This window comes from Maylandia zebra, linkage group LG19, assembly GCF_041146795.1.
Source record: "Maylandia zebra isolate NMK-2024a linkage group LG19, Mzebra_GT3a, whole genome shotgun sequence".
Classification (NCBI taxonomy): Eukaryota; Metazoa; Chordata; class Actinopteri; order Cichliformes; family Cichlidae; genus Maylandia; species Maylandia zebra.
The window spans coordinates 6,875,115-6,902,780 of NC_135185.1; the positions used below are offsets into that span (position 1 = coordinate 6,875,115).

A 27,666-nucleotide genomic window follows, 5' to 3' on the forward strand; every position below is an offset into this window, starting at 1 on the left:
CCTCGCTTGACCCGCTGGCCACCCGTCGCGCGATGGCGCTCCTCCGGGACCCACCCACCCAAGGGAAATACGCCGCCCTCAAAGAGCTGCTTCTTCGGCGCTATGCCCTCTCCGACGCCGAACGAGCCGAAAAGCTCCTCAACCTGTCAGGCTTGGGTGGCGGTACCGCGCTCGAGCTCATGGAGAACATGCTATCGTTGCTCGGGCCGGATGACGGTGGTTTCTTCTTCGTGCATGAGCACCTCTTCCTTCGCCGCAGCTCATTGCAGCTAACGGCTCTCCCATCAAAACGTTTGGGGAAAGGTTGGTGACTGTTTGTTTTCATGGCCGGGATTTCCAGTGGAACCTTGTTGTTGCTGCTAGCTCTGTACCTATTTTGGGTGCTGATTTCCTGTGTGCTCATGGACTACTTGTCGATGTCGCTAACAGACGTTTAATCGATGCTCTCTCGTTTTCTTCGCTATCCTGTTTTACTCGGGCCGCCGAGCCCCTGATTCGGGCTAATATAGTGACCTCCGGGGATGCTTTTCAGCGTTTGCTTTTAGAGTTTCCATCGCTGTCTGTCCCTAATTTCTCTAGCACGGTAACGAAGCATGGGGTTGAGCATTATATTCCCACGGTCGGGCCCCCGGTGTTCGCGCGCGCGCGCGCGCCGCCTCGACCCCGCGAAACTGTCCGTCGCTCGGGAAGAGTTTGCAGCCATGGAGCGCCTTGGCATTGTACAGCGTTCGAACAGTGCATGGGCCTCTCCGCTTCACATGGTGCCCAAATCGGACGGTCGGTGGCGGCCATGCGGAGATTTCCGCCGTTTAAATAATGCCACGGAGAATGACCGTTACCCCATCCCCCACATTCAGGATTTTTCTGCCAATCTCGCCGGAACGTCGATTTTTTCTAAAATTGACTTGGTGCGGGGGTATCACCAGGTTCCCGTGCGCCCCGAAGACGTTCCTAAAACTGCTGTCATTACCCCCTTCGGCTTGTTCGAGTTTTTGCGCATGCCGTTTGGCCTGAAAGGTGCCGCCCAGACCTTTCAGCGGCTGATGGACTCCGTTTTGCGTGGGCTGCCGTTCGTTTTTGTTTATCTGGACGATATATTGGTGGCCAGCTGCTCAGCGAGCCAGCACGAGTCCCATCTGCGCCAGGTTTTCCAGCGTTTGGAAGCGCACGGCCTGATCATCAACCCTTCCAAGTGCCAGTTTGGGTTGCCTGTTCTGGATTTCCTCGGGCACCGCATTTCCGCTGAAGGTGTGGTTCCGTTGCCCGACAGAGTCCAGGCCGTTTCGGCTTTCCCGCGTCCCACGTCGGTTAAAGCGTTGCAGGAGTTCTTGGGGATGATAAATTTTTACAACCGCTTTCTCCCCAGAGCTGCCCACCTGCTACAGCCACTCTATGCTGCCTTAAAAGGTAAAACAGCCAAAGATCCGGTTGACTGGCTGCCTGAACGCGTCCGTGCGTTTTCCGCAGCCAAGTCTGCGCTGGCTGACGCCGCCCTGCTGGCCCACCCGCTTCCGTCGGCGGAGATCGCGTTGACCACCGACGCCTCGGACGTGGCAGTGGGCGGAGTGTTGGAACAGCGGGTTTCAGGTCTCTGGCAACCGCTCACCTTTTTCAGTCGTACGCTCTGGGATGCTGAACGCAAGTACAGTGTTTTTGACAGGGAGTTGCTGGCCCTGCACCTCGCGACACGGCATTTTCGTTTTTTCCTCGAGGGTCGCAACTTTGCTGCGTACGTTGACCACAAACCTTTGACGTTTGCGATGTCCAAGGTCTCTGACCCATGGAGCGCACGCCAGCAGCGCCAGTTGGCGGCCATTTCTGAGTTTACCACAGACATTCAGCATGTGGCTGGTAAGTCCAATCACGTCGCTGACTGTCTCTCACGTGTGTTGGTTTCTCCGGTGTATGTCGGCATCGACTACGCTGCCATGGCCGCCGAGCAACGTGCTGACCCGGACGTCCTTGCCCTTCAGTCAACAAAAACGGGCCTCGTGCTGGAGGACACCCCTGTGTGGGACGGCGGTCCGCACCTTCTTTGCGACGTTTCCACCGGCCGCCCCCGCCCGGTGGTTCCCCTTTCGTGGCGTCGTCGTGTTTTTGACTCGGTGCATGCCCTCTCTCATCCCGGCGTCCGGGCCTCGGTCAAGCTGGTCAGCGCCAGGTTTGTTTGGCCGGGCCTTCGCAAGACGGTGAAAGAATGGGCGGCAGTTTGTATCCCATGCCAACGCTTGAAAATCCACCGGCACACACAGGCACCCCTCGAACCTTTCCGTGTCCCGGGTAGGCGTTTCGATCACGTTCATGTGGACCTGGTTGGTCCCTTGCCGCAGTCACAGGGTTTCACGCACCTTTTGACTGTGGTGGACCGCACAACCAGGTGGCCGGAGGCGGTACCCCTGGCGTCCACGACAGCGGCGACGGTGGCCAGGGCATTTTTGTCAACGTGGGTTTCACGTTTCGGCCCCCCTGCTGACATTACCTCGGACAGGGGCCCCCAGTTTGTTTCCGAGCTTTGGTCTGCTATGGCTGACGGCCTGGGAGTCAAGGTCCACCGCACCACAGCATACCACCCGCAAGCTAATGGGATGTGCGAACGGTTTCACTGGTCACTTAAGGCCGCGCTCCGTGCTTCCTTGACAAGTGGCGACTGGGTCGACCGTCTTCCGTGGGTTTTGCTGGGTTTGCGTAGCGCGGTTAAAGAAGACCTCGGGGTTTCCCCGGCTGAACTGGTCCTCGGCCAGCCTCTCCGGGTCCCCGGGGAATTCTTACCTGAGAGCCCTCCCCCATGTTTCGATACCTCTTTGTTGCCTTTTCGCCCCCCAAGAAACTCATTTCCTGTTCCTGGTCCTGTGCACCACTGCCTGCCTGACACCTTTGTTCCGAGTTCATTGGACTCTGCTCGTTTCGTTTTCGTCAGGCACGATGCCCATAGGACTCCGCTGCGTCCACCATATGACGGGCCATACAGGGTTCTTAAACCAGGCAACAAACATTTCGTTTTGGACTTTGGCGGTCGGCAGGAAGTTGTCTCTGTCGACAGACTTAAGCCTGCACATGTTATGCAAGAGGATCAGGTGGTCCCGGCCCAGGCCCCTCGCCGCGGCCGCCCACCTGCCACCGGGCTGATGGATTCTGTTTTTTCCCCCAGGAGCGACCCAAAATCAACGGAGTCCGAGTCGTCTTCAGCTTTTTCTGACCGCCAGTGCCAGCCTCGCTCCCGGGCTGGGTTGCCCTCTGTCAGTTCCCCACCCGCCCAGTTCAGCCGCTCCGGCCGTTTGCTTAAGCCCCGGGTCCTGGACTAGTTCTGCTGGGTGTTCGGGGGGGGGGGCATGTGTGGTGGACCACTAGAGGGCTCCACTCACACCCAGTGTAGAGGAAGTGTGTTCCTGTGTTTTGTGGCGCGATATGCGCAGTTGATGTTGGAGACGAATAAAGAAGGAGTGAGAACTGAGAGCTGTGTCGTTGATGCTTACCTCCACACTGGGAGCAAATAAGGTTTACCATTAGGGAGAAAGTGTGCAAAGTCGAGAGGTAAAGGTGGTGCAAAGAAGTGGCCGTTGAAATGTGATTACTCACCTGTTGTTTCTGTGCCCTCTCCAGGGTGTTTGGGCAAATGCTTCCCCCCAGGGATCCAGACACCATTTAAAGGTTCCAGGAGAACCACGGGTTAAGGGAGTGTGGGGGAATCTCTGTGCATGGGGTTGTTGGTGTTTTTAAAATAATTGTTAAGGTGTAAGTTTAAATGTAAAATATTTAATCATATGAAAATGGTCAAGTGCATGTATATATTTATTTAATAAAATGGTGTGATGTAGAATGTTGGTGGAAGGTTAGAATTTGGTGAACTCACCTGACAGTAAAATAATGGGTTAGTCCTTAACAGCTGAGAGTATTTAAGGCTGCCAATTGTCATTAGAAGGAGTGATTGTTTGTGCTGTGAAAAAGGCTTGACGTGTGAGTCATTGTCATAGCTGTAGAGTTATATGGGCAAATAAATGCCTCACTGTAAATCCTGCCGTAAAAAGCCGCCCTTGTTACAGTGGCCCAAAATTTGTTTGTATAGTATAAGCTTAATATGCTGATGACTGTGGCTGCTTTAAAGTGCAAGTTAAAAGAGTATTTCCAAGTAAACTCAAGCGATAATGTTGAAAATGTACCAACTTTAGAATCTTAAACATTTAAAACAAATAAAAATAGCACATTCTGTTGGGCTCATGACACATTCAAGATGCCAAATTCTTGTTTTGAAGCCGTGCTTATGGATTTGATGCAGTTAATGAGCAATTTTGTGAAAAGCTGAGTGCATTTCAGTTCCCAGAGAAGAACATGTTGCTAGTGTGAAATGCAGACCTGATGATACCAGAGAAAGCCAGCATCACATGTAGTAGTTTGTTTGTTTGTTTGCTTTTAGTTTGTTGATTGACTAATAGTTTTCCAGATGTTTTCATCCCGTTGTCCTTTATTTGCACCTGTACCTTTGAAATGCATTGTTCAAGAAACGTTCCCCCACTTTCTTTTTTAAATGTGGTTTAAATCCATTTACACACATACATAAGGTTTCAAATGTGACATGAATAAAGCGACTCACTGAACGATCACAGAAAATCAAAAACAGGAAAGCATTAAAACCTAATCAGGTGACCAGTCTGAGATGAAACAAGTGTATCCGTATGTGACAGCGGAAATCTTGTGACCCGCTTGGTAATGCCTCACTTTTGACTTCTTTCCAGATGAAGACCGATGTGAATGTGTCCACAAACCTCATGTCCCTGAAGGATAAACTCCGCTTTGTTTGCTTATTCGCCAAGGTCCTCTGGACAGTGCGCTGATTCAAGCATAGGCCCAAGATGCAACATGACCTTTCCTGTTTAAGTAGAAATTCATTTGAAAGGGTATCGTCCCAATAAATAGACCCCCATTCATTTTTCACGGGGAAACAAATTAGCTGCTGGTATGTTGTTTTTCTAGACTACCAGTACATACTGACTGTAAGACAGAGCACAGATTGTGGTGATTTGTAACAGGGCATTTTTGGAAAGGTTTTGACCTCAGACCATGTGGACCAGCTAATTGAAAAGCGGGAAATAAGGAGAAGTTAGTGACCCGGTCAGTCACTAAGACTCCTGCCAGAAAGTATTTACATTTCGACAAACAAAAATCAAGAAATACAGCTTTATTGTTGGATTTTCAGTTTATGATGTTTTACATTTACCCAACTATTTACGTTAATTGTAGGTGATTATACTTATACTTGTTTTACATTTAACCCTGGAGAACCCATGGGGTCGGATCTGACCCCATGGGTTCTCCAGGGTTAAAATGGAAATATTTGCTTTTTGTCTCTACTAACTGTATTGGTTGTAGTAACTGGATATTGTGTACATTTATATTTTTTAAGAGTTGTGTCATTAAGTATAATTATGTTTGACTTTTTTTTTTAAATGTATGACTTACACTCACAATGAAGTAAATTAAACTTGACATACTGTTACCACGATCTAGGTAAAAGATCTCATTAGTTTTGTGTTAATAGCACGGACAGAAGTCCTTTTGAGGTTAGTTAATATAAACCAACATAAACTACTTTAAGCCCTGATCAATACTGTTGCTACAACATGAAAGCCCTGAGGTTCAAACATGATTACAAGACTACAAACTCACAAGTCAGCTGTTTTATTTCATTTTTAATTATAAAGTAATAAAATAAAAATCAAATTATCAAGCAAATTTGGGGTAATTTTGTTTGAAGATGTATTTTCAAGGGTTAATTAAATAGTTTCCAGTTAATGTTCTTTCAGTCAGCGACTCGCTTATTTGATTATTTGCTCTAAATTGACTTGTTTTCCGCTTAACTTGTGATATTTTAATTTTAATTAAACCAACAGCTGTAGGATTTCTCAAATTTACAACATAAGAATCCATAAGAATCAAGTTACATGGTTTTCACATGATGACAGTAATAATGATGAAGATGGAAGGTTTTGACTGGAAACCAACCAAAGTCTATGAACAAGAGTGATACTGTGCTGCATGCATGCCTGCTACTCGCTACTCAGTTCAATTTAATTAGCTGCAAATGAATTATAAATGTGGGTAATTAAAGGCAGAGTAGAAGCTATTACCATGTCTGCCAGTGGTCGCATGTAGATGAGACACATTCAAATAACAGATGTTTGGGGGTTTTTACCAGCATGTGTCACCGACCAACATAAAGTAGGCACGTGAGAGATGGTGACAAAAGTGACTGCAGGTTGAGTATTTTTGAGACTATACTCGTTAAAATGAAGTCATTACACCCTTTAGGGGGCGGTTAAAGAGTTATTTGGACCATTTTCTGTGCACCTGTCTAGCTTTCTTTGTCAATAAAACCTGAATGCAGTCAACAATAACGGCATAAAATGCTTAACCTTTTCAAATCGCCTGCAGAGGTAATGGCAAGTAAAAAGATGTCAGTCACTGTTTTCCTTTTAGAAAAGTTAAGATGCTGCTCTCAGAATGCAAATCTGTATAAAATGGTCGTGGCCAGCTCACCTTTGATACAGATAAAAATGTTGACTTGGCTAAAAGTCTATTATAGAACTTTAAATCATTGATTATTATACTAAATTAGGACAATATATAATATTTTGAGATACTAGAAATCCTATTTGCTAATTAATTACAAACCATATTATAAATAACAATACTTAAAGGAAACCATCTGACTTTTTTTCACCGCCATACCAATCCATATCATGCATGACACAGCAGGAGTTTGACCATGTTTCTTTCCACAGTTAAGATTTTATGTGTTTGGAGAATGAAGTCATGTCGTGTGCATTAAGAAATAATTCATTTCCTGCTCAGTGGAATGCATTGCACTGATTAGACTGAGCAGTAGAGATGTGTAATGTGCAGCTGTATCCCTTTAAGTATTGAGCCAAATCAAGGTCTTATTGAAAAAAGGTAGTCGTTAGTTCAACAGTACCGACTCTCTGAAACTGCTTAGAGATAATTATTAATGGGTTTAACAATGTAACACACATCTCTGATTTTGTAAGCACAATGGTGCTTGTAGCTAAATGTTAATAGTTGCTAACAATTGCTGTAGTAATATTGTACTAATATTTTCTTTGACTAACAAACCTACTTTACATCCTTAGAGCTGAATAAAAGAGCTTTTTGATACAGTTTTAGCAGGCTGGTCTTTAGCCTGTGTAACTACTTTACTTACTTGGGTCTGTCCCTTCTGCTGAACACTAAGGCTGAATCAAAACAAGTATTGCTCAAGCAGAGCACACGAATCACTTATTTACTCTGATCCCCCACATTCCTACCCAAAATAAAAATATGTTTAAGAATATGCAGTGTTATGTGTAAGCATGCATATTGTGTGTCTTTGAATATGTGTATGGATGTTTAAGTCACTTTGCAAACAAAAGAACTATCCATTTTCCATTATCCATTCTTAAGAGTTAGCTGTTTTGCTTTCAGTTACGTGATTTACGAATGTTTATTAGTCAAAACAAAGTGTTTTAACTGCTTCCTGGCATTTTATGCTTTAAACAATAAATTTATCAAGAAAATATTAACAGATCCCCCCTCCCACCAAAATGAGCTCCTCCAAGAACACAGAAGCTTAAAGAATTATCATTATGACCAAGCCCCTGCATGGGATGTACATTTAACAGATATAGGAAGTTGCTAGAGGCCAGTATAAAGGACAGCACAGAGACTCTGATCATGAAAGCACAAGAACAGGCCGTAAGCCCCAGATCCATAGAGACAGGAGTCTACCACAGCCAACAGGACCCAAGTTGGTGCCCCAGAGACTATGCAGTACAAAGTAGTAGGATGTAAGATACAAGCTAGGACTGTACACACTAAAAGAACCAACCAAGTGGCTGAGGTAGTGCACAGGTGCATCTGTGGTAGAAATAGACTAGAAGGTCCCAAGTACCAATGGGAGACACAATGAGAGAGTTCCAGACAAACAAGCAGCTGCTGGCCAACAAACCAGACATAGTGGTGGTTGACAAGGAAGACCCCAGGGAATACCAACATTAGTTAGAAGGAGCACAAGAAAATAGAAAAGCAGAGGTGGGCGGTCCCAGTGATCCCAGTAGTCACAGCAGCAGGAGGAAGTGTAACCCCAAAACTGGAAGAGTGGTCTGCTGATGGAAGAGTAAGGGGAATAACCATGTGCGGTGGTGTAGCAAGGAGAAGGCAAAAGAACGTGACGGTGCACAAGAGTGCAGAGGACTGATGCAGCATACGTGCTGGTTATTTCACTTATTCCCAGAGGGAACGTGTGGTTGATGAGAATTTTGGGGCCAAATTATATGCAAGGCACACGTGTTTTTGTTTCACAGCTTATGTCATTTAGAACTGATAGCCTACATTTCTTCTGTAAAGAGTTAAATTTCATTTTTATGTTTACTATATTGTCTGAACCTGAGCCTGGTTCTGCTGGAGGCTTTTTCCTGTTAAAGGGGAGTTTTTCCTTCCCACTGTCACCAAAGTGCTTGCTCATAGGGGGTCATATAATTGTTGAGTTTTTCTATGTACGTATTATTGTAGGGTCTATCTTACAATATAAAGCACTTTGACTGTTGTTGTGATTGGGTGCTGTATAAATAAAATGATTTGAAATTGTCCTGATCCATGTGACTCCTGGAGAAAAATAAAGCTTTTTTCACATATTAGATACAAAGTATAATTCACAAAGTAGAATAGAGAACTTTTTTCTTTTGAAGTTGTCATCTGGTGTATGAGCTTTGATGTAAAAAATAGCAGTCAGTTAGCTTCATAATAATATTCTGCTAGAGTGAGCATGTGCAGTCAGTGAAAACATATAGGACTAATACGTCTGTAAAATTACAATATGAGGAATGTACCGCTAGACACCGCATTCTTTCTGAAAAAATATCTGAATGTCACTGAATAATAATTATTTATTAGCTTACTGTTTTGCTGTGTTGATAGTATAAACTAATTAACATACAAGCATTAACAGCTTTTTGGACAACTTACAGCCTTTTGCTGGTTGAGTCATTTTCCATTATGCATTTTAAGCGCGGAGAATAAAAGAGAAGACTGTAGATGCAGTCCCACTGTGCACCTCATACCTCACATAAATTGTTGATTTATTTTTTATTTTTTTTATTTTTTTTTTTTGCATTAAAGAAAATAAAATAGATTATGAAGTGCTACTGGCTCTATCTGCCCATCGCTCTTTGGTCCATCCCATTGTTTTGTAGCAGAACAGGCGGTTTATTGTGCAAATGTGTGTAAGTGTGTGTGCGTTTGTGCTGAGTCAGCCTGGTACACCGAGGCTTTCTGAGCCAAAGCCTGGGTTTACTGCACCGTAGCAGACTGATGCCTGCCTGCAGAGAAACAGTAAACCCAGACTGACACACCACAGCACTCTGCTGGGCCATAGATACACAGTTATACTTTCACAAAATCTTTGGTTTGGTGGACAGACCGACAGATAGATAGATAGATGGATGGATGGATGGATGTGCAGTTCTGGTGTGTTAAAATGGTAGTATTGGCTGTGGCTGTGTGCAGTGGTGCACGTGTTGCTCCTCCTTGTGTGTGGCCACTCCCTGAATTCCTGCACCAGAGGCCTCTCACTCACAACATCTACTCTACTGCTTTCTCTCCTGGGCTGAGATCAAACCCATAATTTTGCTGAGAGAGGGAAGAATGTAGCAGAATATCCATACTGTGCTGCATTTTAATCTGACACATCGTGGGTTTTATCCGTTTGTATGCCGTGATGTTTTGTCCTTCGATCCCATCCAGGGCTAGAGGCTAAAATTAAGCTTGAGCCTGTTGCCATATATAGAACATATGTTGCTTTTCTTTTTTTCCATGTGTTGTCTTCTGTCGTTATAGTTCAACTAATATGGAAACAGATGAATACCGAAAGTAATAAATCAACAAGCCATTAAAGGGGCACTTCATGGAGTGATGCGTAATTATATTTGATCCCAAGCAAAAAGATGCTTCTCTGACAGGGAACAAAGGAGGCTGAGAACTCGCTTTATAGTAAAGTACTCATATTCAGGTTTAATGGAATGACAGGCTGTGTAATTGTTTCTCATTTGTGAGACTTTTCGGTTCCAGTCATTTTAGCTTTTCTTCTCTTGAAAATATCTAATAAAAATAATGCAACTAATTTTTCATTGAAAATTGAAATTGAAAAAGTTTTGATGTTTGAAGTCTTCTCAAGGATCTGTACAATGTAAGGTGAAGACCCTGCTATAGATTATAGAGAAGCCCATTGATTCACTATTTGATAGCACTTTGCGACAGTGGGAAGGAAGATCTCCTTTTTAACAGGAGCTCTTCCTCCACGCAACCTAGTTGAGGGTGAGGGAGGGGAAAGAGAAGGCAGAGGAGAAGAGCAGTGCTTTTGATGATATTTTTCTGGTATAATATTGCTGCTTTTACATAAATAAAAGGCTTTCAAGGTTTTCCTTTTTTTTACACCAGTATTGATCTGTAATGTTGCATATGCTTTATAGAGATCTACACTGCATTTGCAGAGGTAAAGGTGAAACATGAGATTAAACCTCTGTCCAGAATTTCCATGACTAAGAGAGTTGCCAGTGAATTGAGTGAGATTCACAGGAAGTTTAGTCCCCTGCTGTGAGAAACACTGATACTTACTGTACTGGCTTCATTGCCGGGTCAGGTTTTCTGAAAATGACACCAAGTTTTAGTGATGAAGCTGCAGAAACACCTGATTACAACACCAACAAACACTGCAGGACCGATCTTTTTGAATGTGCATTGTCTTTCTCATCATAAACAAACACCTGCTTTTCTATCAAATGACCACCAGAGGGAAGTGTTGGCTTCCATTTAACTCTCTAGACACATTTGGGAAAATATAAATATATATATATATATATATATATATATATATATTTATATATATATATATGGGCTGAGGGAAATTTTGCCCTCAGCCCTGCTTTCCAGGCTGCAATGCCCTTTTGCATGATGTATCATTGACATGCTTTAGCTTATACATGTATACTATAACTGAGGTTAAGCAGTTAAAGGTTAGAAGGATTTTGGCTGAGCTCAAAAGGGACTGTTGCCTTGGAGGCAACACACGAGACAAGATACTCCTGCAGGTCCACAGACCACATGCAGTCAGTTGCGTATTGAGTAATGTCCTGTTGTGTGTACGTGGTTGGTGTGCAGAGGTCGGCAGGAATGTCTGTATAGTAAATACTTCATGTTCAGTTTTTGTAATAGAGATGTGACGTTTGTGTCTTTGGCACAAAGACACAGTCAGGTCTGCATGATGTTTTGCAATGAAAGATTAAAAGACTCACACAAAGCGGTTCGAGTATTTTCTCTTTATTGTTGGATAAAATCTATAAAATATTCCAAAAACAAATACAATACATTATGAACGATCATCTTTTCACTGAACAAAGTCTTCCTTCAGTTACATTGGAGGGGGGGGGGGTTGTTTTTCATGTTCAGCATTGACAACATACACTTTGTGCTTTGCAAAACCTACTGACACTCTGTGCTTTCACACAATTATAAATAACACTGCAACCTCCTGCTTATTATATTCGATCCTGTCAGACAGATTATGTAAAATTATTTTATAAAAAACAGAAAAGTGGTTTTATTTCACCGGCTGAAGAACAGCCAATTCACACTGTGTCTGTGCAGAGGCATCAGGAGCAAAAACAAGTTGTTGTTGGAGCAGCAGTGCGCTGCTCGTACATCTCATGTGATTGGTCTGTAGTCTTAGTCTGGGCAAAACAAGCTCCAAACCCCTCCTACTGAACATGTGACGCAATCTGCTTCCTCCCACCCTCCTCCACGTCCTCATCCTCCTCCTCCTCTTATTTTCCCCCCTTCTGGCTCTGGCTGCCACCTCCTCCCTCAGCTAGTTCACTGTCAGCCCGTCAGGATACATTAAGCTCATATGCCTGTAGTGTTCAGCGAGCACAGAAAAAGGCCAAGTAAAGGGAAGAAACCATGACAGCCGTGGCTTCTGAGTGCTTTAGGTAACACCTTTCTGCAGTCCTTTGGTTTACAAAAAACAGAACAAAAAACAAAAAATATCAATGAAGCTCGAGCTCACACAGACACAACACCTCAGCGCAGTTGAAAATTAGAATCAGTAGTAAGGCACGTTGTCAACATGAAATGAGATGGAGATGAGGACGGATCACTTTGGTCTGACAGGAGAGCGTTAGATTCTCAGCACAATTAAAATGATAAACCACACCGTTTCGATCAGCGACAAACACACGACGGCTCTCTGGGTGAAAACAGGAGTGTTCCAGGTAAACCGGCAGACAGACAGACATCAGGAGGTAGAACAGGAGTAAACCACAAACAGCGAAGGTCAGGCGTCAGATTCCCTGTGACCTTTCACTCACTGGATTTCTTCTACTAGACAGGAAATTGGTTTCAGGTAGAAACGCGTATAAAACTGCTCAACTCCCACATTGCGTGTAAAAATTGAAATAAACAAAAAACCCATCAAAATACAAAGGCTTCTGTTTTCAGGTTAAACTCTGAGACATGGCAAAGGTGCCCTGACCATTGACTTGATGTGATTGGCTCCTCAGTCAGAACCACACTGGGATTACATTACCATTTAAAAATACATATTGTATGCTGAGTTAATGACATGTTGGATTTACTATACTAAGAAAAAAAAAGCTGCCAAGAAGGAAAAACTCTTATTTGTCATACAGGTGCTGACTGTTTGTCCCATTTTGTGTCACAAAGTGCATCAACACTGACAGTCCGAGATTAGAAAGAACCTTAATTTATAAGTTACACTCACACCTAACCTATAGACTATGTAGAAAGAACAGTAATATGGTTTGCTGTTCAGTTGTCATTCACAAATAAAAAATACAATTAGATAAAAAGGCAACAAGAAAAACAATTTACCCTTTCTATACTGGAGCATTGAGATGTCCTCTCTACACCCCCCACCCCACGCACGCACACACACTTTCTATACAACTTCAATATAGTGCTCACAAGCGCCTGCATTCTCCTTTCTACTAAGGAAATAAATATACAGATAGATAAATAGTCCATGCTCTGACTGCTGTACGGCCACAAAGACTTTCATCTTTCCTCAACAGGAGTTGCTCGGTCCTACAACTGAAAAAAAGAAACTCGGGCCTGGGCTCTCCTGGCTGGCAGAAGCACGCCCTCTTAAGTAATTGAAGGGATTTCAATTAATAATCAACCCAGACCTGATCTAACAGTCAGAGTGCCGCACGAAGCACGGCAGCTCAGGTTTCTTCTGACGACTGCTGCAGTTACAGAAGCAGGAGAGCAAAGTGACAAATACTTGGAAACGTGAGGATCCACGTCCAGGAAAATTCACCTTAAACACTGCCGTATGCCATCAGTTTTTCATGTCCAGTACCACCCATTGCAACACTTCTCTTGCAAGTTTTGCAATATACTTTTGGTGTGCCAACTTTGTCTAAACATGTCTGATCTACTCTTAGTAGAGATTATTCACCTCCTACTCATAATACAACCAGCTGGAAAGCTAAAGCGCTGCCCGGTTTGATTCCAGGTCTTCCTGTCCCTTCTAAAATGCCTTTCTGATTGTAGCATTGTTATATACCAAGTTTCAGCTAAAAAATAAAATTCTTTGATTAATATTGATTGGTTACACAAATAAAAGGTACATCTTTTTTTGCATTTTTGTTTTGTTTGCCAGTAAAATGTCATAAATTAGCTCTTCAATTGCTACTTTTCTGACAGCCCAAAACCCCAGCATAAAAATACTAAAAAAAATTTAAATAAAATACAAAGACAGAAATAATTTCTTTCCATTTTTGCTCAACTGACAAATTGTGTCAAGTTTTCGATCTTCACTTTTCCTGTCAATAGCAGTTTTGGACTGATAACTATTAAAAACAGTGCAAAAGAGTTGTACCATGGATGTCTAACTTTATAAGACGCTCTGAATGTTATTCTTCATCTGTTACAATAAATATTTCATATCTCTTGAGGCACAAGCATAGGTGCATAACTAGGTCCTCATAAGAGGCATGTGCATATTAGAATTAGTGTTTCATTCCACCTTAAACTGGCTCAACCTTGAGAAAAAATTTCAGCCAAACTATCAGATAGACCGTTAAAAGAAAAAGAAAAAAAAAGACAGAGTTCATCAGAAAGAGTTTGTCGGCCCTAATTCAGCCGGAGCAGCTCCTAAAAAAAAGACAGGAAATGTTCAGAAGTTCATCTCGGTGATCAGGACTTTACCAGGATCTCCATGATGTGGTCCAGGTCATTCAGGTCCACGAGACAAGACTGGAGGCTCCCCGTTGAGGAATGGCTGGAAGAACGTAATTTCACGTCCTCGTCCGGCCATAGCGACACGCTGACTGGCCACAGAGACCCTGTCACCCAGGCCGACGGCAGATCTGAAGTCTCATACATCGATGTGTCAATGTCCTCAAAGATATCATCCAGGGCGAGGTCGCTGAGGTAGCCCATGGCATTTACTGCATCGCTGAAAGTACTGATGGCTGCAGTGGGCAGAGATTTCTGCTGGTCGGGGAAGTCAATTGCCTCCTGAGAGGGGAATTCGGGAGACAGTGGGGGAGACAGAGACAGGCTTTCCCCATCTCCTTCGGCACACCCAGGGCACGTAACAGGCACGTCCTCTCTGAAATCGTCCCTGAGTAGACAGGAGTCATCTGCATGAACGCCGCTGATGCTGAGACGTGAATCTGAGGTGCAGGTTCCCACGCCGTCACTCCGTATTTCCTCCTGAATCTGCCTGAGAGTATTGATGAGCAGCACGGAGCGGCGCAGGCTGAGCTCCATCCCCGCCTGATAACGCTGGAGCTTCTCCAAGCAGAGGCCGAGCACCCGCTGACGCTGCTGCAGGTGGCTCATGACCGATTTGGACGGGTCAATGAGAAGCCCGGCCTCGTCTTCCTGGCCATCCTTTCCACTCTGCTCCTTTTCCTCCGTAATAGTGGCTTCCGCGACCACCTCAGCCTCCAGCTCCTCCAAGCAGCTCCACTTCCGCTTCACACCTCGACCCAACATTGGCCTGCATCAGGGGATAAAGAGCCCATTTGTTAGGTTGCAATAAGGTACAACGTGTAATGAAGAGTTACATTTACATGGCAAAACACAACAAATAGTTCTGCAAAACTAAATTAGGTAGAGAGGCTAGTTTCCCAGGGCTTGAACTGACTGTTGGTCTTAAACATTTGTCTTTTTTAAAGTCACCAATCGGAGCATTTCCTCCTGTTGAAGTGAAAGAAAATGAGACACAAACCTTTGACAGCAGTTGCTGAGATGGTGTGTCTATTCTTTCTTTATTTTATTTTTTTAGGGCTTGGATCTCTGATCTGGCGGCATGGCAATAAACCTTGCATTCAATTTATGTAAGAGCACAAAGCAAGCGAGCATGCTTAGTTTCAGAGACACTGTCAGGCACAGAGCCTTTTCAAATCAGGAGAAAACACATAAAGCATAAAGCTGCAGATACTGAATATATTATGCACCTTTACATAGTCGATTTTTTTTCTCCCCTGAGTTAAGACATTTGAAAGAGCGCATTTTACCAACTATGACTCACTGTTAGACACCCCAGCAGGCTTGACAGACTTTACTCATCCATACAGGGATGGGTAGCGCCATGGATCACTTTCTCTCTGATCCTTTTACAAAAGTAAAGAGGACACACGAAGCCCCATTTGGTGAGTTTGACCCTCGTCGGAGAGATTAAAGCTGCTTGGTCTAATTTAATATGTCGGTAGAAGCCTCAACAAAGTAAAATACGCGGATAATAAACATGTTAGCAAAAATCAGTCTTTTTAAATCGCTAACTACGATCATATGGTCACTCTACACTACTTATTTAGCTCAGGACCCCCGAGAACACCCCTTAACCCCGTGACGGTTCCCGTACTTCAGCGGGAACGTTAAGATCCAATTTGAACCAAGTTTAAAGGGCAAACTTGAGTTCAATTTAAGAGAATGACATGAAGACGACAGAAAAACCAACCTCACGTGCCCTTGGGAAGTGTCATGGGAGGTATGAATCCGTCGAGTCTTCGGCTGGTTTCGTTTCAGTGTCCCGTTCCTGAGCTGTAGACGGCCGAAGTGTGAGGAATGTACTGTCCGCTCGCAGCAGCTGGGGGAAGGCGGCGGAGCTGCGGAGGAGGGGGGAGGGGCACGGGAGCTCACCGGCGCACGGGATTGGTCCGTTCACCCGACGATCAAACCTCCGCCTCCGCCACTCACGGGGCAGCGAGTGTGCGGTCGTTTGTTCCGACAGCGATCTGGCGCTGCGTTTAAGAACACCTCGTAACAGTTGGAAATCATGTCGAAGCACACGAAATACACGTGAGCGGCGATAATGGCCTTTATGATCGGTGGAAAAAGAATTTATCAGGACATGGGCTTGTTTTGTCCAGTAAGCGGTAAATAATAAAAGCTGAGCATGTTTTTAAATATGAAATCACTGATAGAGCGTAACCACTGCTGTTATTGACCATGGTGGACTTAAGTATTAACCCTTTAAACTTGTTTGTCTTTTTCCGTTTGACGTATTTTTGGAACTTTAATTATTTTTTTTTCACGCATTAACTATCTGCATAAATTTTCTGTTTAAGTACAGTTATATATATTGTCCAGTTTAAGTAGTGTTACTTTAGCTCGATTTTTCTTGCACTGACTTTATAGTTGTTGACATAAAGCAAGAAGTGACTTGTTGAGAAGTGTGTGACAAAGTGACTCTACTTCTCAGTTGATTTATTACCCCAGTAATCACTCAGAATGGGTTTACTGCTAGTCTTCAGTCCTCTTGAGTACAGCACAATGCATATAGCCCATGGCATTTAGTCAGGATATGGCAATGGCAAAGCTTATCTGTGGTACTGTGTTGTTTTTAATTAATTTTAATTCTAACTTTTATTTTACTTATTTGTTTATTTAGGTCACCTGAAAGGATTCTGTTCAGCATTTGGTTGCACTAACAGAAAATCCAAGAAGTCACCTTTTTTCTGTACCATCCATTATTTTTTCATATTGTCAAAACTACTTTTACTCCACGTGTCTAGTTACTTGCATTACCCAGGTTTTAGGTCCTGGTTTTAAGGCATACATTAATGTAATAGCAACTATTAAGTGAAAGTTTGATTCAAGGCTAAATTTAACTAACATACATGTGGTCTGTTTTTGTTTCTGCAACACGTGACCTACTTAATATTCAGTTTCAGATCCACCAGTCTCTCCTCTGGGCCGATTCTGGTTCCCAAAAACCAAGATGGTGACAAGCAAAATTCTACAGTAGAGCTTTGGAACAGCACTGTGTCTCTATAAAAGAAAAAAAGTGTCAATAATACTCAGACTAGATTATTGGCAAATCAGCAATATACCTGTTGCCTCTACTCAAAGTAACTTATGAGTACTTTCAGCATTAGTGTTGTGGCGTCCTACCGCATAATGTGAAGTAAGAGGACATTAAAGGTGCCAAACATTATGCTATTTTATGGACAATTCTTTCTCTTTTAGATGCCACAAATGTTCAGACATTGATTCATAAAGTTCTCCCATGAATTTACATCTAACAAAGAAGTGAACATTTCTTTTAACAACATTTAATCAACACAGTTTTACCAAACAGACACCAGTGCATCCGTGCTGGAAATATCTAGAAGCCCCAGGTTGCTTTATTGCGTACCTGAACGCAGCATTTTAAAGGGACAAGATGACTCAGAACGGAACGGGAAGGGCGTGACCAGAGAGACAGGAAAGGCAAATACCAAATAAGGAAGGTCTTATTCCACCTTATATCTCTTCCTTCTAAATCAGTCACGCTTGTTTCCTCATCTTGTTTCTTTCTTTCATTCTCATCAGCCCCATAGTTTTGTCTTTTTTTTTTAATTGAAATCGTACATTTGCGCGCTTAAAAGATATATTAGTAAAGAAGAAAAAGCAGCTATATAAAACAGAACCAAGATTTCATAGTATTTCATCTTTTACTCGAACACCGATGTACACTTTACTCTTTTAAGCTGAATGTGTAATCAACGGTTATCTAGATTAAGAGAGGAACCTGAAAGCAGCGTGGGAGGGGTGGACTAAAGCTCACTACTGCACACGTTTTTTAAAGGAAGTGTTGCCCTGTGACAGCAGAAGGCACATGTACTTTAAGCATGGTGCTGTGTGTTTATAATAAAGGTCAGAGTAGCATCTTTCAGACCTGCTCTCTTAACATCACATGATGTTAACTTTATGAGAGCATTTCTGAAACAGCTCAGATTTTCTGCTTCACATTTATTTATTTTTTCCCCTCTTTTGCTGCTTTTTAAGACACTCGAGCCTCTTTCACCGATGACTGGATTTTTTCCCCTTAGGCTGCCTTTTTGCTGACTCACTGAGAGGCCATTAATCTTTAACTATAAGCTAACCAATTCCAGGCGACAGTCCAGCTTGCAAAGTAAGCTATAATTTTATGAAGAAATTGCTTTTGTCAGGATCAGACAAAACTTCCTTCAGATTTGTGAATATGCAGTTTTCTGAATATGAAAAAGCTCACGTTTTGAAAAGGACAAAATGTGGCTCGACTCTGAACAGGTTTGCTCCAAGTTGCGTTTCGAACACACAATGGTGCTGTTATGTTGAAACCACTGCAACTCTCTCCACATATCTAACGCAGGATCTCACGGTCCAATATCGTCATGTGACAGCACGTGAGAACAAAGGTCTCTCTGCGGCCAGACTGCAGCTGCAAAACATCTAATTCTATTTTAGTGTCATTAAAAAAAATCCTGTATTTGAGGGAACATATACAGACTCAACTGAAAACTCCTTCAAGGCGTCTTTTAGCAGGTCACACGTGGAAGAGCACTGAATGAATCATGCATGATTTGAGCATGATTTTGAGCACCTGTGGCGTGTGTTTTTGCACACACCACAGGTGCACCTCTAGATTTCGAAATGACCAAGAAGTGTGTATAGAGAAGTGTCATTAGGAAAGCTCTATATCAGTACAACTCCATTTAAATTTAAGCATTGATTTATAGCGTGTTTCCACTTTACTTGTTAACAGGTAAATACGGATAGATTAACTAAACAGCTGTTAACTGCAACACAGGTCAACAGCACCTCAAAGTGTGGTCTTCAGAATTCTTGCGAAACAATGATGAATCAGCACCTGTCTCAGTTCAGCAAAAACTAAACCTTTACAGGTAGTTCTTGCAGGATAGTTTCATTAGACTGTTAGTTTTAACCAGCTGTTCCTAATAAACTGAAAACTTTTACAGTTTCTGTATGTGCCAGCGCTGATATAGTGAAAACCAACTTCTGATTGGCTGCCCCTTCAATTCTCACCCCAAGAATACACGGATATAAAATACTCAAGAAATGCTTACCATTCCACCAGACACGCCCCAGAGCTTTTTGTTTGTTTGTTTTAAGCTGTAACCATGTGGACCTGCACAGAACAGATGAGAAGGGCAGGGATAGTATAGAGAATCCAGCCAGCCTTCAAAATAAAAGACCCCATAGAACTTAAATGCTCAGCTTCTGAAAAGCTACCCTTGTGATTTGGAGATATGCCAAGACCAGCAGCTTCGTTAGCTACAACTCTTCAGCTCCTTAATAATTTAAATATCTCATCAGCCAATCACGTTGCAACAGTTTAGGCATGTAGACGTTGTCAAGACGAGCTGCTGAACTTCAACTGAACATCCGGATGGAGATAAAAGGTGATTTAAATTACTATGAACATGTATTTATGGTTTAAATGACCCTGAATCCTCCAATAGTTATGCTGCAATATGCATAGACTGCTGGGGGATTCCCATGATGCATTGAGTATTTCTTCTTCAGTCACCTTTATCACTCACTATGTGTTAGTAGACCTCTGCATTGAATCATACTTATTATTAAACTCTGGCTCTCTTCCACAGCATGTCTTTTAGCCTGTCTTCCTTTTCTCTCCCCTGTCACATGCCCCGCCCCTCCCTGAGCCTGGTCCTGTCAGGCGGTTTCTTCCTGTAAAAGGGAGTTTTTCCTTCCCACTGTTGCCAAAGTGCTTGTTCATAGGAGGTCATATGATTGTTGGGTTTATCGCTGTATGTATTATTGTAGGGTCTACCTTAAAATATAAAGCGCCTTGAGGCAACTGTTGTTGTGATTTGGCGCTGTATAAATAAAATAGAATTGAACTGCTTTGAATGTATTTACAGAGAATAGTCCGATAAGGAAAAAATATCCAGCGAGCATTAGTTCTCTGGGTGGAAATGGATTGGAAAAAGGCTGGTGGTTTAGCCCAGTTTGGGCATTTTAATACCAACTTGGCGTAGTCTAAACACCACAGCTTACCTGAGTGTGGTTGCTGTCCATGGCCGTCTCTTAACGACCACATCTAGTTTCTTCCAACTGGATAACTCACCGTGTCATGGAGCGGAGGTGAGTGGGGCCTCAGTGCTTACACAGTTTTAAGCCGAAGATATTAAAAAGATGTCCACTCTCAGTAACATCACGCAGAGCCAAGACTGGGGAAAAAAATGAGTATGATGCTGTCTGGAGCCTAGGCTTTTCACTCACAGGAATTACTTATTTACATATGCTTTCATTATTCAAAACTTAATATGCATCCTTTACAGTGGCGCTCATATAACAGAAACAGAAGCACAAGTCTTCTTTCAGATCCATTTAAAAACCATGACAAATAGTTAACCCTTTAAGACCTACCATAGAACCAAGTCCGCCAGAGCTTATTTTATATTTTTACTTGCTGTAGTGCCATTTTTGGAAGCATTTCAAGTTGCTATACATCAATACAACCATTATAGCCCAAATTTTAATAATGTGTATGCATTAAGTCCACAGTAACTACATAAATTGCAAAAAAGTGCAATAAACTACAAAAAAAATTGAAAATCGTTTGTTTTTTTACATATACTTCTACTTGGAGAAATTTAAGAGGTTTATCCCTCAAAACTTTAAATACAAAAAAGTTGCAAAAAATGTAGGAAGTGTTACAAACAGCTGATCAGATCGGCAAAGCGTGTTTCTGGAATATTGTGTTTTTGTTCCTGCAAGCGCTTTTTATGCAATTTTTGCAAAGCTATATGTGGAAGGAAATCGTGACCGAGGACAAGCTGATGGCATAAGATGTAAGTACAACTCCTCCGGTTTCATATGCAAAACAAATTATTGCGCTAGCTTACGCGGTTCCGGTTCTACGGGGATTTAAAAATAGTTACGCAAAACGGAGCGTGCCCGCTCCGACCGGCTTTAAAGAGTTAAACAGTAACATGTCCTGTTGTAAAATAAGGGAAACAAGCACACACAATCAATAGTTGCACCTTTTATTATAAAAAATATTTACAAAGATGCTACAATGTTTTTGTCTTAATATAAAAAAATGCATACATTTTACAACGATAATTAGTCTTTGAAGTTCTAGCTCCCATTCAGACCAGAGTGACATCCTTCAGGAGTGTTGTGGTAAGGTATTAAGCGTGTCGTAATACTGTATTTTAGTCAATACATTTTATTTGCCTGAGTTAATCTCTTCATCACGATAAGGAACAATTTTGAAGAATGCATTTGATTTTCCACATATTTAGGAGAAAGGCAACTGTTTGCATAAAGGAATTAAAGGACATTTGATTTGTATACAGTCATTTTGAAACACATATGACAGAGCTGCATAGTAATTTGAATAGTAACCCGGTTGTTGTTATTACTAATAGTCCTTAAAAAGAAAACTTAGGAATAAATAGGTACTGCATTGGAAACGAAGGGCACAATTTGGATAAATACAATTTCATCGGGCCTCATGGTTGAATTCATAGGTCAACATGGCATGTCTGTACCTTGATAAAATAAATACAATAAATAAAACAACAATAAATTAGATGGGTTAAACACACAGAATTCTTCACTTGGAATAACAAATGAGAGAAAGAAATATGGCTTCTCGATGCAGTTATCACCCCGGGGTTTCTCCAAAATGTGTGAGGAAAAAGCTGCTTATTACTGATATTGGATCCATAATGACAGCAGAGCAGGAAAATTACTTCATTTGTCTCCTGGCTACTGTAAACTTACCAGAAATGACAACTCTTGCTCCTTGTTTGTTGACTGGCAGCAATTTTCCTGCTCTGCTTAAAGCTTTTAAGAAAATGAAAGAACAGCGCCTATAAAGTGAGACGATGCCAGTCCTGACACCTGTTACAGTCGACTATACCAAACCATGGGAAGACACCGTCTTGAGACTGGCTATTAAAATCTTAAAAACCGCTTGGGAGGGAAAAATAATAATATCAAATGATGCCTGCAAAATCCCCCAGCTGTATAATGCAAAAAATATATTTCTATATACACATACGTACATATACATAAATTCCATTCATAATTGCTCAAATCTCTAGGAAAATATGCATTGATTTATAGATTTGGATTTACAATTTGTTCTGGTTTTTGATGCATGTAGTGTGAGGAATTGTTTCTCAGTCCATGTAACAATAAATAGAACTGATGAAATGGCAGAGAATACGGCCAGAAGGAGCTAGCATGACAGAGTGAATGACGGACATAAACACCTAAATAAGAATGCATCATGGTAGTTATAAGGTAATTATCTTTGCCTTCTCACAGATATTGTTGAGTTTTGGATTTCAGAACCAAAGTGGGAAACTAACTGCTTTGCCAACTCACCAGCATAGCTTTTAAATCCCCAGATTTGTTAATTTTACCATCACAATTGTAACTGCCAATTACATTTTATTTTTTATACAAAAAGTCACAACAGCAGATGTTAACCTGCCCAAGTGGCTGTTACAGGAGACTAACTACATCTCTAATACCCCCACCCTCAAATCTACTTGGCTTGCTGTTAATTTCCCATCTTGATCCAAAACATCCAACAATCTCTATGTGTAACAATACCACATACAGAACACACACGTGTACTGTGCATAGTCTGGAAAGAGTCTGTGGCATCAGTACAGACCAGAGGAATGTTCAGAGTTTCAGGATCCCACTATGATCTCCATGATGTGGTCCAGTTCGTTCAGGTCTGACCTGCAGCTTGAGCTGGAGCTCAGGGCCGTGGGCCCATGAGAGGACAGGCTATCGAGCAGATCGTAAGGCCCCATTTTCGGGGCGCTCTGCATGCCTGTCAGCACCGTATCGAGGTCATAGTAAGACGGGTCCACGTCTGAAAACAGTTCCTCGAGCGCAGGGTCAGGGGGCGGCGCTGGGTGCTTGATCTCAAAAGTCCCAAAAACCTGCTCCCCTGTCCTGGAGTCTGCACTTAGGTGGTCCCCGTCTCCCTCCTCTCCCTCTGATACGCACTCCTCGCTGTCCTCCTCTTCTTCTTCCTCCTCGCACTCACCGTCTTCCTCTTCCTCCTCCCAGCAGGGCCCCATGCCAAAGGGACCTGCGAGGTAAGAAGCCGAGGACAGCTGAGGGGAGACGGGTGACAAAGTAGACATGGTGACATCCGTCTCCACATCTCCCTCCATGACCACCTCTTCAGAGTGGTAGCCTTCCTCCACACCGACCACTGCGTAAGGCTTTGGGCTCTGCCCTGCCTGGGCTGCTGGATCAGTCTGTCGGCACAGCACTTCAGTGGCCACCAGGCGGTCGGTGGGACACTGGGCGGCTGCGAGGGCCTGCGTCATTATCTGCCAGGTGCCATCCTGGGTCATTTCCTCCTGGATCTGCCGCACTGTGTTAGCAATTAGAACTGAACGGCAAAGGTTTGGCTCTACCAGCATGTGACAAAGTTGCAGCTTGATGAGCGACATGTCAAGCAGCGACTGCCGCTGCAGACTGTACGACGAAGACAGCATCCGAGCTGCCGCCGAAGGAGCTGCGGGGCCCTGGTCGCCACTGGAGACGGCCTCCTCCCCAGAGTCTGAGAACTTGCGCTTGGTGCCCTTCGGGAACATGTTGTCTCTCTTTTGTGAAGGCGAGGAGACAAAAAAGAAAAAAATCAGTGAGAAACACAATGGCACCACTTGCTTAAATATTAAGAAATGTGCCACACAGACAAACACAAAATGTGTACTGCTGTCAATGTCACTAGCTAAAATAGTTAAAAAGATTAAGTGCCATGTAATTAATTATGTAAATGTGTGATGTCATGAGGCTATGTGGTGTAACATTTGTGTGGACATGAGGGAGCTAGGGCTACAATCTGCTGAACTGCAGCTGTGACTTTACAAATAAACTACAGGCTTACTCTACAGTAAACAAATAATTGTTGTAGTTTTTTTCTTAAAGTTTGCTATACCTTTCCTGTTGAGAGGCACAGGCAATAGCAATGCAGCTTGGTCCCGGCTGCAACGCTTCAAGTACTTTTGTACGAGCGACAAGCAGCTTTTGTTCAGCACCATTTCTGCCCATTTTAGGCCAGTCTGAGGCAAGACTCCTGCTGGGCGGAACAACCACACTTTTAACAGACCACTGAGCCACCGAAAATAGCATGGTTACCGACTAAATGCGGACACTGCATCAAAGTAAGCACAGACTACAGAGACCTCTGTCAGAAAACAAAAACAGCACTCAAGTTAATTAGTGCATTTATTTTCTTTCCCCCACTGCCACCTGTGATCAAGAAAATCAAAAAGATATCCTAATCAATAAGGGTGCTTTCAAGGGGGTAAAAGTGACAAGGATATGGAAAGTAACAGCATTTACAATTCACAGTACAATGTACCACCATGAGCCACTAATATTTACAAGGGATATCAGGTTTCCAGGTCTACGCACGCGACGCTTCAAAAACTAGCAGAACAAGATTTTCACTTTCTCTTCACTGAGGAGGGGAAGAAAAGCACAGTCAACTTCCTTATTAAATACCACTTCAACACACACATGTCTTACAGGAACAAAACAATACTCCCGCTAATGTTAAAGGCCCCTCTGACTCCCAAAAATAAATGGGATGCAAGTGAATAGGAGACTGAGCTCCAAACAGCAGCCTGTGGCATTTAATTTTCCATCAGACAGAAAAACAGTATGCGCAGTGTCCGGCTGTCTCCTCTGTGTTAAACCTGTGGGCAGGGCATTTGGGTCAATGATTCCAGTTGCTTCAAATTTCTATTTGTGATATACATTTTTTTTTAAAAGGGAAAAAAAGAAAACACAAAATTTTAAAAATCAGTACAATGAAAAACAACACTGATTCATGTTTAGCGTTAGGATTCACAGGGCACAATTCACAGAGAGGGTTGGATCACTTTACAGAAATTTCCTGTTTTTCAGGAACTAGGAATCAAAAAGAAACTACCATGCCCAAGACACTGCTGTTACTGTCATAAATCATCTCTACACCAAATTATCATTTTTATTTTAGGATGCCAGGCCAAACTAAGGCCCATAATCTGTGCAAATTACATATTTTAACATTGACACAGTGTGTAGTCAGGGGTGTTGTGCAATAGCATACTGACAAAAACTAGTAAAACAACAACCTTGTGAGTTCACATTTAATAGAAAAGTATACATCTAAATTGCTGATCAATCAGATCACCACATTTTCAAAAAGTTACAATCCATGCCAAAAGGAAAAAATAAAGAGAAGTGGCTCGTAAGTACAATTAAAGGCTTGGGAGCCTGGAGGTCTTTGAGTCCTCGTAATCATAGAATAACATTTCCTGACAGTGGACAGAATAAAGGGGGGAAAAGGTAATTTATGAAGATACCCGGAGATCTAAAATGAAAAGGGTGAGAAAACGATTACGGACGTATGTTGTCTTCTTATGTGGTGCAATAATACTGGCCCCTGTTAAATAAGAGACACTAGAGAGAACTACCTCCTTAAAGAAAAAAAAAAAAGTAGAAAAATAAAAGGAAAAAAAAAGACATTAAATAGAAACAGGAAGAACTACAACCTGAGAGACGGATCACTGCACACAGAAGAGAAAACAGTTTTGGACATGACAACTTTTTTTTTTTTAACATTTATACTGATAATTGTTTTCGAACACCCTATAGTTTAGCATTTTTAAAGCTTAAGGATTCTACTCTGAAATTAGAATTACATTCCTGAAAACAATAAGAAAAACAGCCATTCATATATAGGTCATATATAAAATAAGACTGAAAGCGAGTTATGTCCTAACCAGTCTGATCAGTCATCTGTAGCAGGCAACATACACAGTGCGTTGTGTTTTTCCACTGTGGGACATGTAAACAACTACAATCTCATACAATCAATTCCCTAAATGTTCTTACATTTTAACCACTTAAAACACTTTCAATCAAGATAATATTGACAGATAACCTAACATGAGCACTAAATAACAACCAAACTCCTGATAATAACATCTCGATCTGCAAGTGAACATTTTTTAAAAAGATTTACTTACTTTACCAATAAGAATGTATTGATTTTAAAACCCAAAGTGATCTGCTACAGACGCTTAATTTTAATGACTGATATCGAGCTCATACTCAGTTAAATAGTATTTATTTACACCTGCACATTAATGTTGATGTATTAAACTTAGTCGCACATTTTTTAACACGATTTCACAAAAATGCTGACATATGTGGTGTTCAAAAACTTCTCACATATCAGGAAATAAGTGCGGGGGGGGGGAGACAATCACCTCGTGTAAATCAGTACTTTATTCTGATGCTGACATTACAGTTGTATTTACGTCAGACAGACAGTGTCACTAAACTGGATTTAAAACAGTTTAAATACATTCACTAAACTAAGTGTTTTCTACTTTGCTAGGAAGCAGAAGCCAAACAAAATTCAGCCCCGTTTTACGTCAATGGTTCTTAGCATGGCCCATCCCCCACCACTTTCACAGCCTGCCGTACTAAATGAATAAACACATTTTTAAAAAGCACTGCTTACATTTTTCCCACTTCCCCCTCAAATACATAGTGCTACCACTGCCAGTCGCCAAATTAAAACCGCTAGAATAGCTGTAAAAAGCGACGGAGAGCTTCTGGCCGTGACTACCGCATGCTTTTGTCTTTTCAGCATCAGAGCTACCGAGCGACAATGAGGCCATTTTGCGCTAGTAGCTAACAGTTAGCCGGCCGGCTATGCTACAGACGGAATTTACACTTCTGGGTTGCCGCTAGCTAGCATAAAATGTTCCGTGAAAAAAAAATGCCTCCAAGGAGGCACAAAACCCTCGGCATTCGTTTGGAAACTTCCTCTTACATAAAACGAATGCTAGCGAACGTAAAGCTAATTAGCTAAAAGCGCCCACCCACCCACAGTCCGCGGTCCTTCCTCCTTTCTAGCCAAAAACAAGAGTTTTCGCCACGGCGGGGCTGTTAAGTTCCCCAAAAACAACACACGGTCACCCGGGTGGCTGGTTAAAAACACTATCGTCGGGTGCTTCAGTAGCCGTACTCACCTCGTGTTTGTGTTAATTTAATTCCCGTCTCGGTCATAGGATCGACAGCAGAGAAAGCGGAGATCAGGTTCAGATGAGATCATTCATGCCACGGCTTCAAAAACTGAACTACCTCTGTCCTGCTGCTGCTGCGGAGCGGACGACAGGAGGGGAAGGAAGGGAGGGGGAGGGGAGCCGACAAAAGCCAGCCATATGCCTGGGATTCCTCTCTAATGATTTCTCCCTGCTTTTCTCTCCTACTAATGCTTCAACAAACAAGCCAAAGCCCGATGCTGGCTTCAAG

The 27,666-nt window shown here is 42.6% G+C and overlaps 2 protein-coding genes across 6 annotated transcripts; both read right to left on the minus strand.

Annotated features, from left to right (window-relative positions):
* Positions 1–11,345: 11,345 nt before the first annotated feature.
* Positions 11,346–19,596, minus strand: LOC101470617 (cell division cycle-associated protein 4). Of its 3 annotated transcripts, XM_004554741.3 has the most exons (3): positions 19,407–19,596; positions 17,233–17,346; positions 11,346–15,070 (listed from the first exon to the last, which is right to left on the minus strand). In XM_004554741.3, exon 3 carries the CDS (start codon positions 15,064–15,066, stop codon positions 14,260–14,262), a length of 807 nt encoding a protein of 268 aa, XP_004554798.3. In that variant the 5' UTR covers positions 15,067–15,070; positions 17,233–17,346; positions 19,407–19,596; the 3' UTR covers positions 11,346–14,259. The 3 variants fall into 3 exon arrangements, with proteins under 3 accessions (XP_004554798.3, XP_004554799.3, XP_014263052.3); XM_004554742.3 differs by lacking the exon at positions 17,233–17,346; XM_014407566.4 differs by lacking the exons at positions 17,233–17,346; positions 19,407–19,596 and adding an exon at positions 16,034–16,295.
* A 1,743-nt stretch (positions 19,597–21,339) lies between these two features.
* On the minus strand, positions 21,340–27,666 carry cdca4 (cell division cycle associated 4). 3 transcript variants are annotated; one of them, XM_012920091.5, is made up of 3 exons: positions 27,384–27,666; positions 24,290–24,427; positions 21,340–23,954 (listed from the first exon to the last, which is right to left on the minus strand). In XM_012920091.5, the coding sequence occupies exon 3, from the start codon at positions 23,943–23,945 to the stop codon at positions 23,022–23,024; it is 924 nt and encodes a 307-aa protein (XP_012775545.1). In that variant the 5' UTR covers positions 23,946–23,954; positions 24,290–24,427; positions 27,384–27,666; the 3' UTR covers positions 21,340–23,021. The 3 variants fall into 3 exon arrangements, with proteins under 3 accessions (XP_012775545.1, XP_004554801.1, XP_076733416.1); XM_004554744.6 differs by lacking the exon at positions 24,290–24,427 and having other exon boundaries at positions 27,384–27,659; XM_076877301.1 differs by lacking the exon at positions 27,384–27,666 and having other exon boundaries at positions 24,290–27,377.

Coding starts and splice junctions, on each gene's coding strand:
- cdca4 (XM_012920091.5), bottom strand. CDS start 23,945: ATGTTCCCGAAGGGCACCAAGCGCAAGTTCTCAGACTCTGGGGAGGAG.
- LOC101470617 (XM_004554742.3), bottom strand. CDS start 15,066: ATGTTGGGTCGAGGTGTGAAGCGGAAGTGGAGCTGCTTGGAGGAGCTG.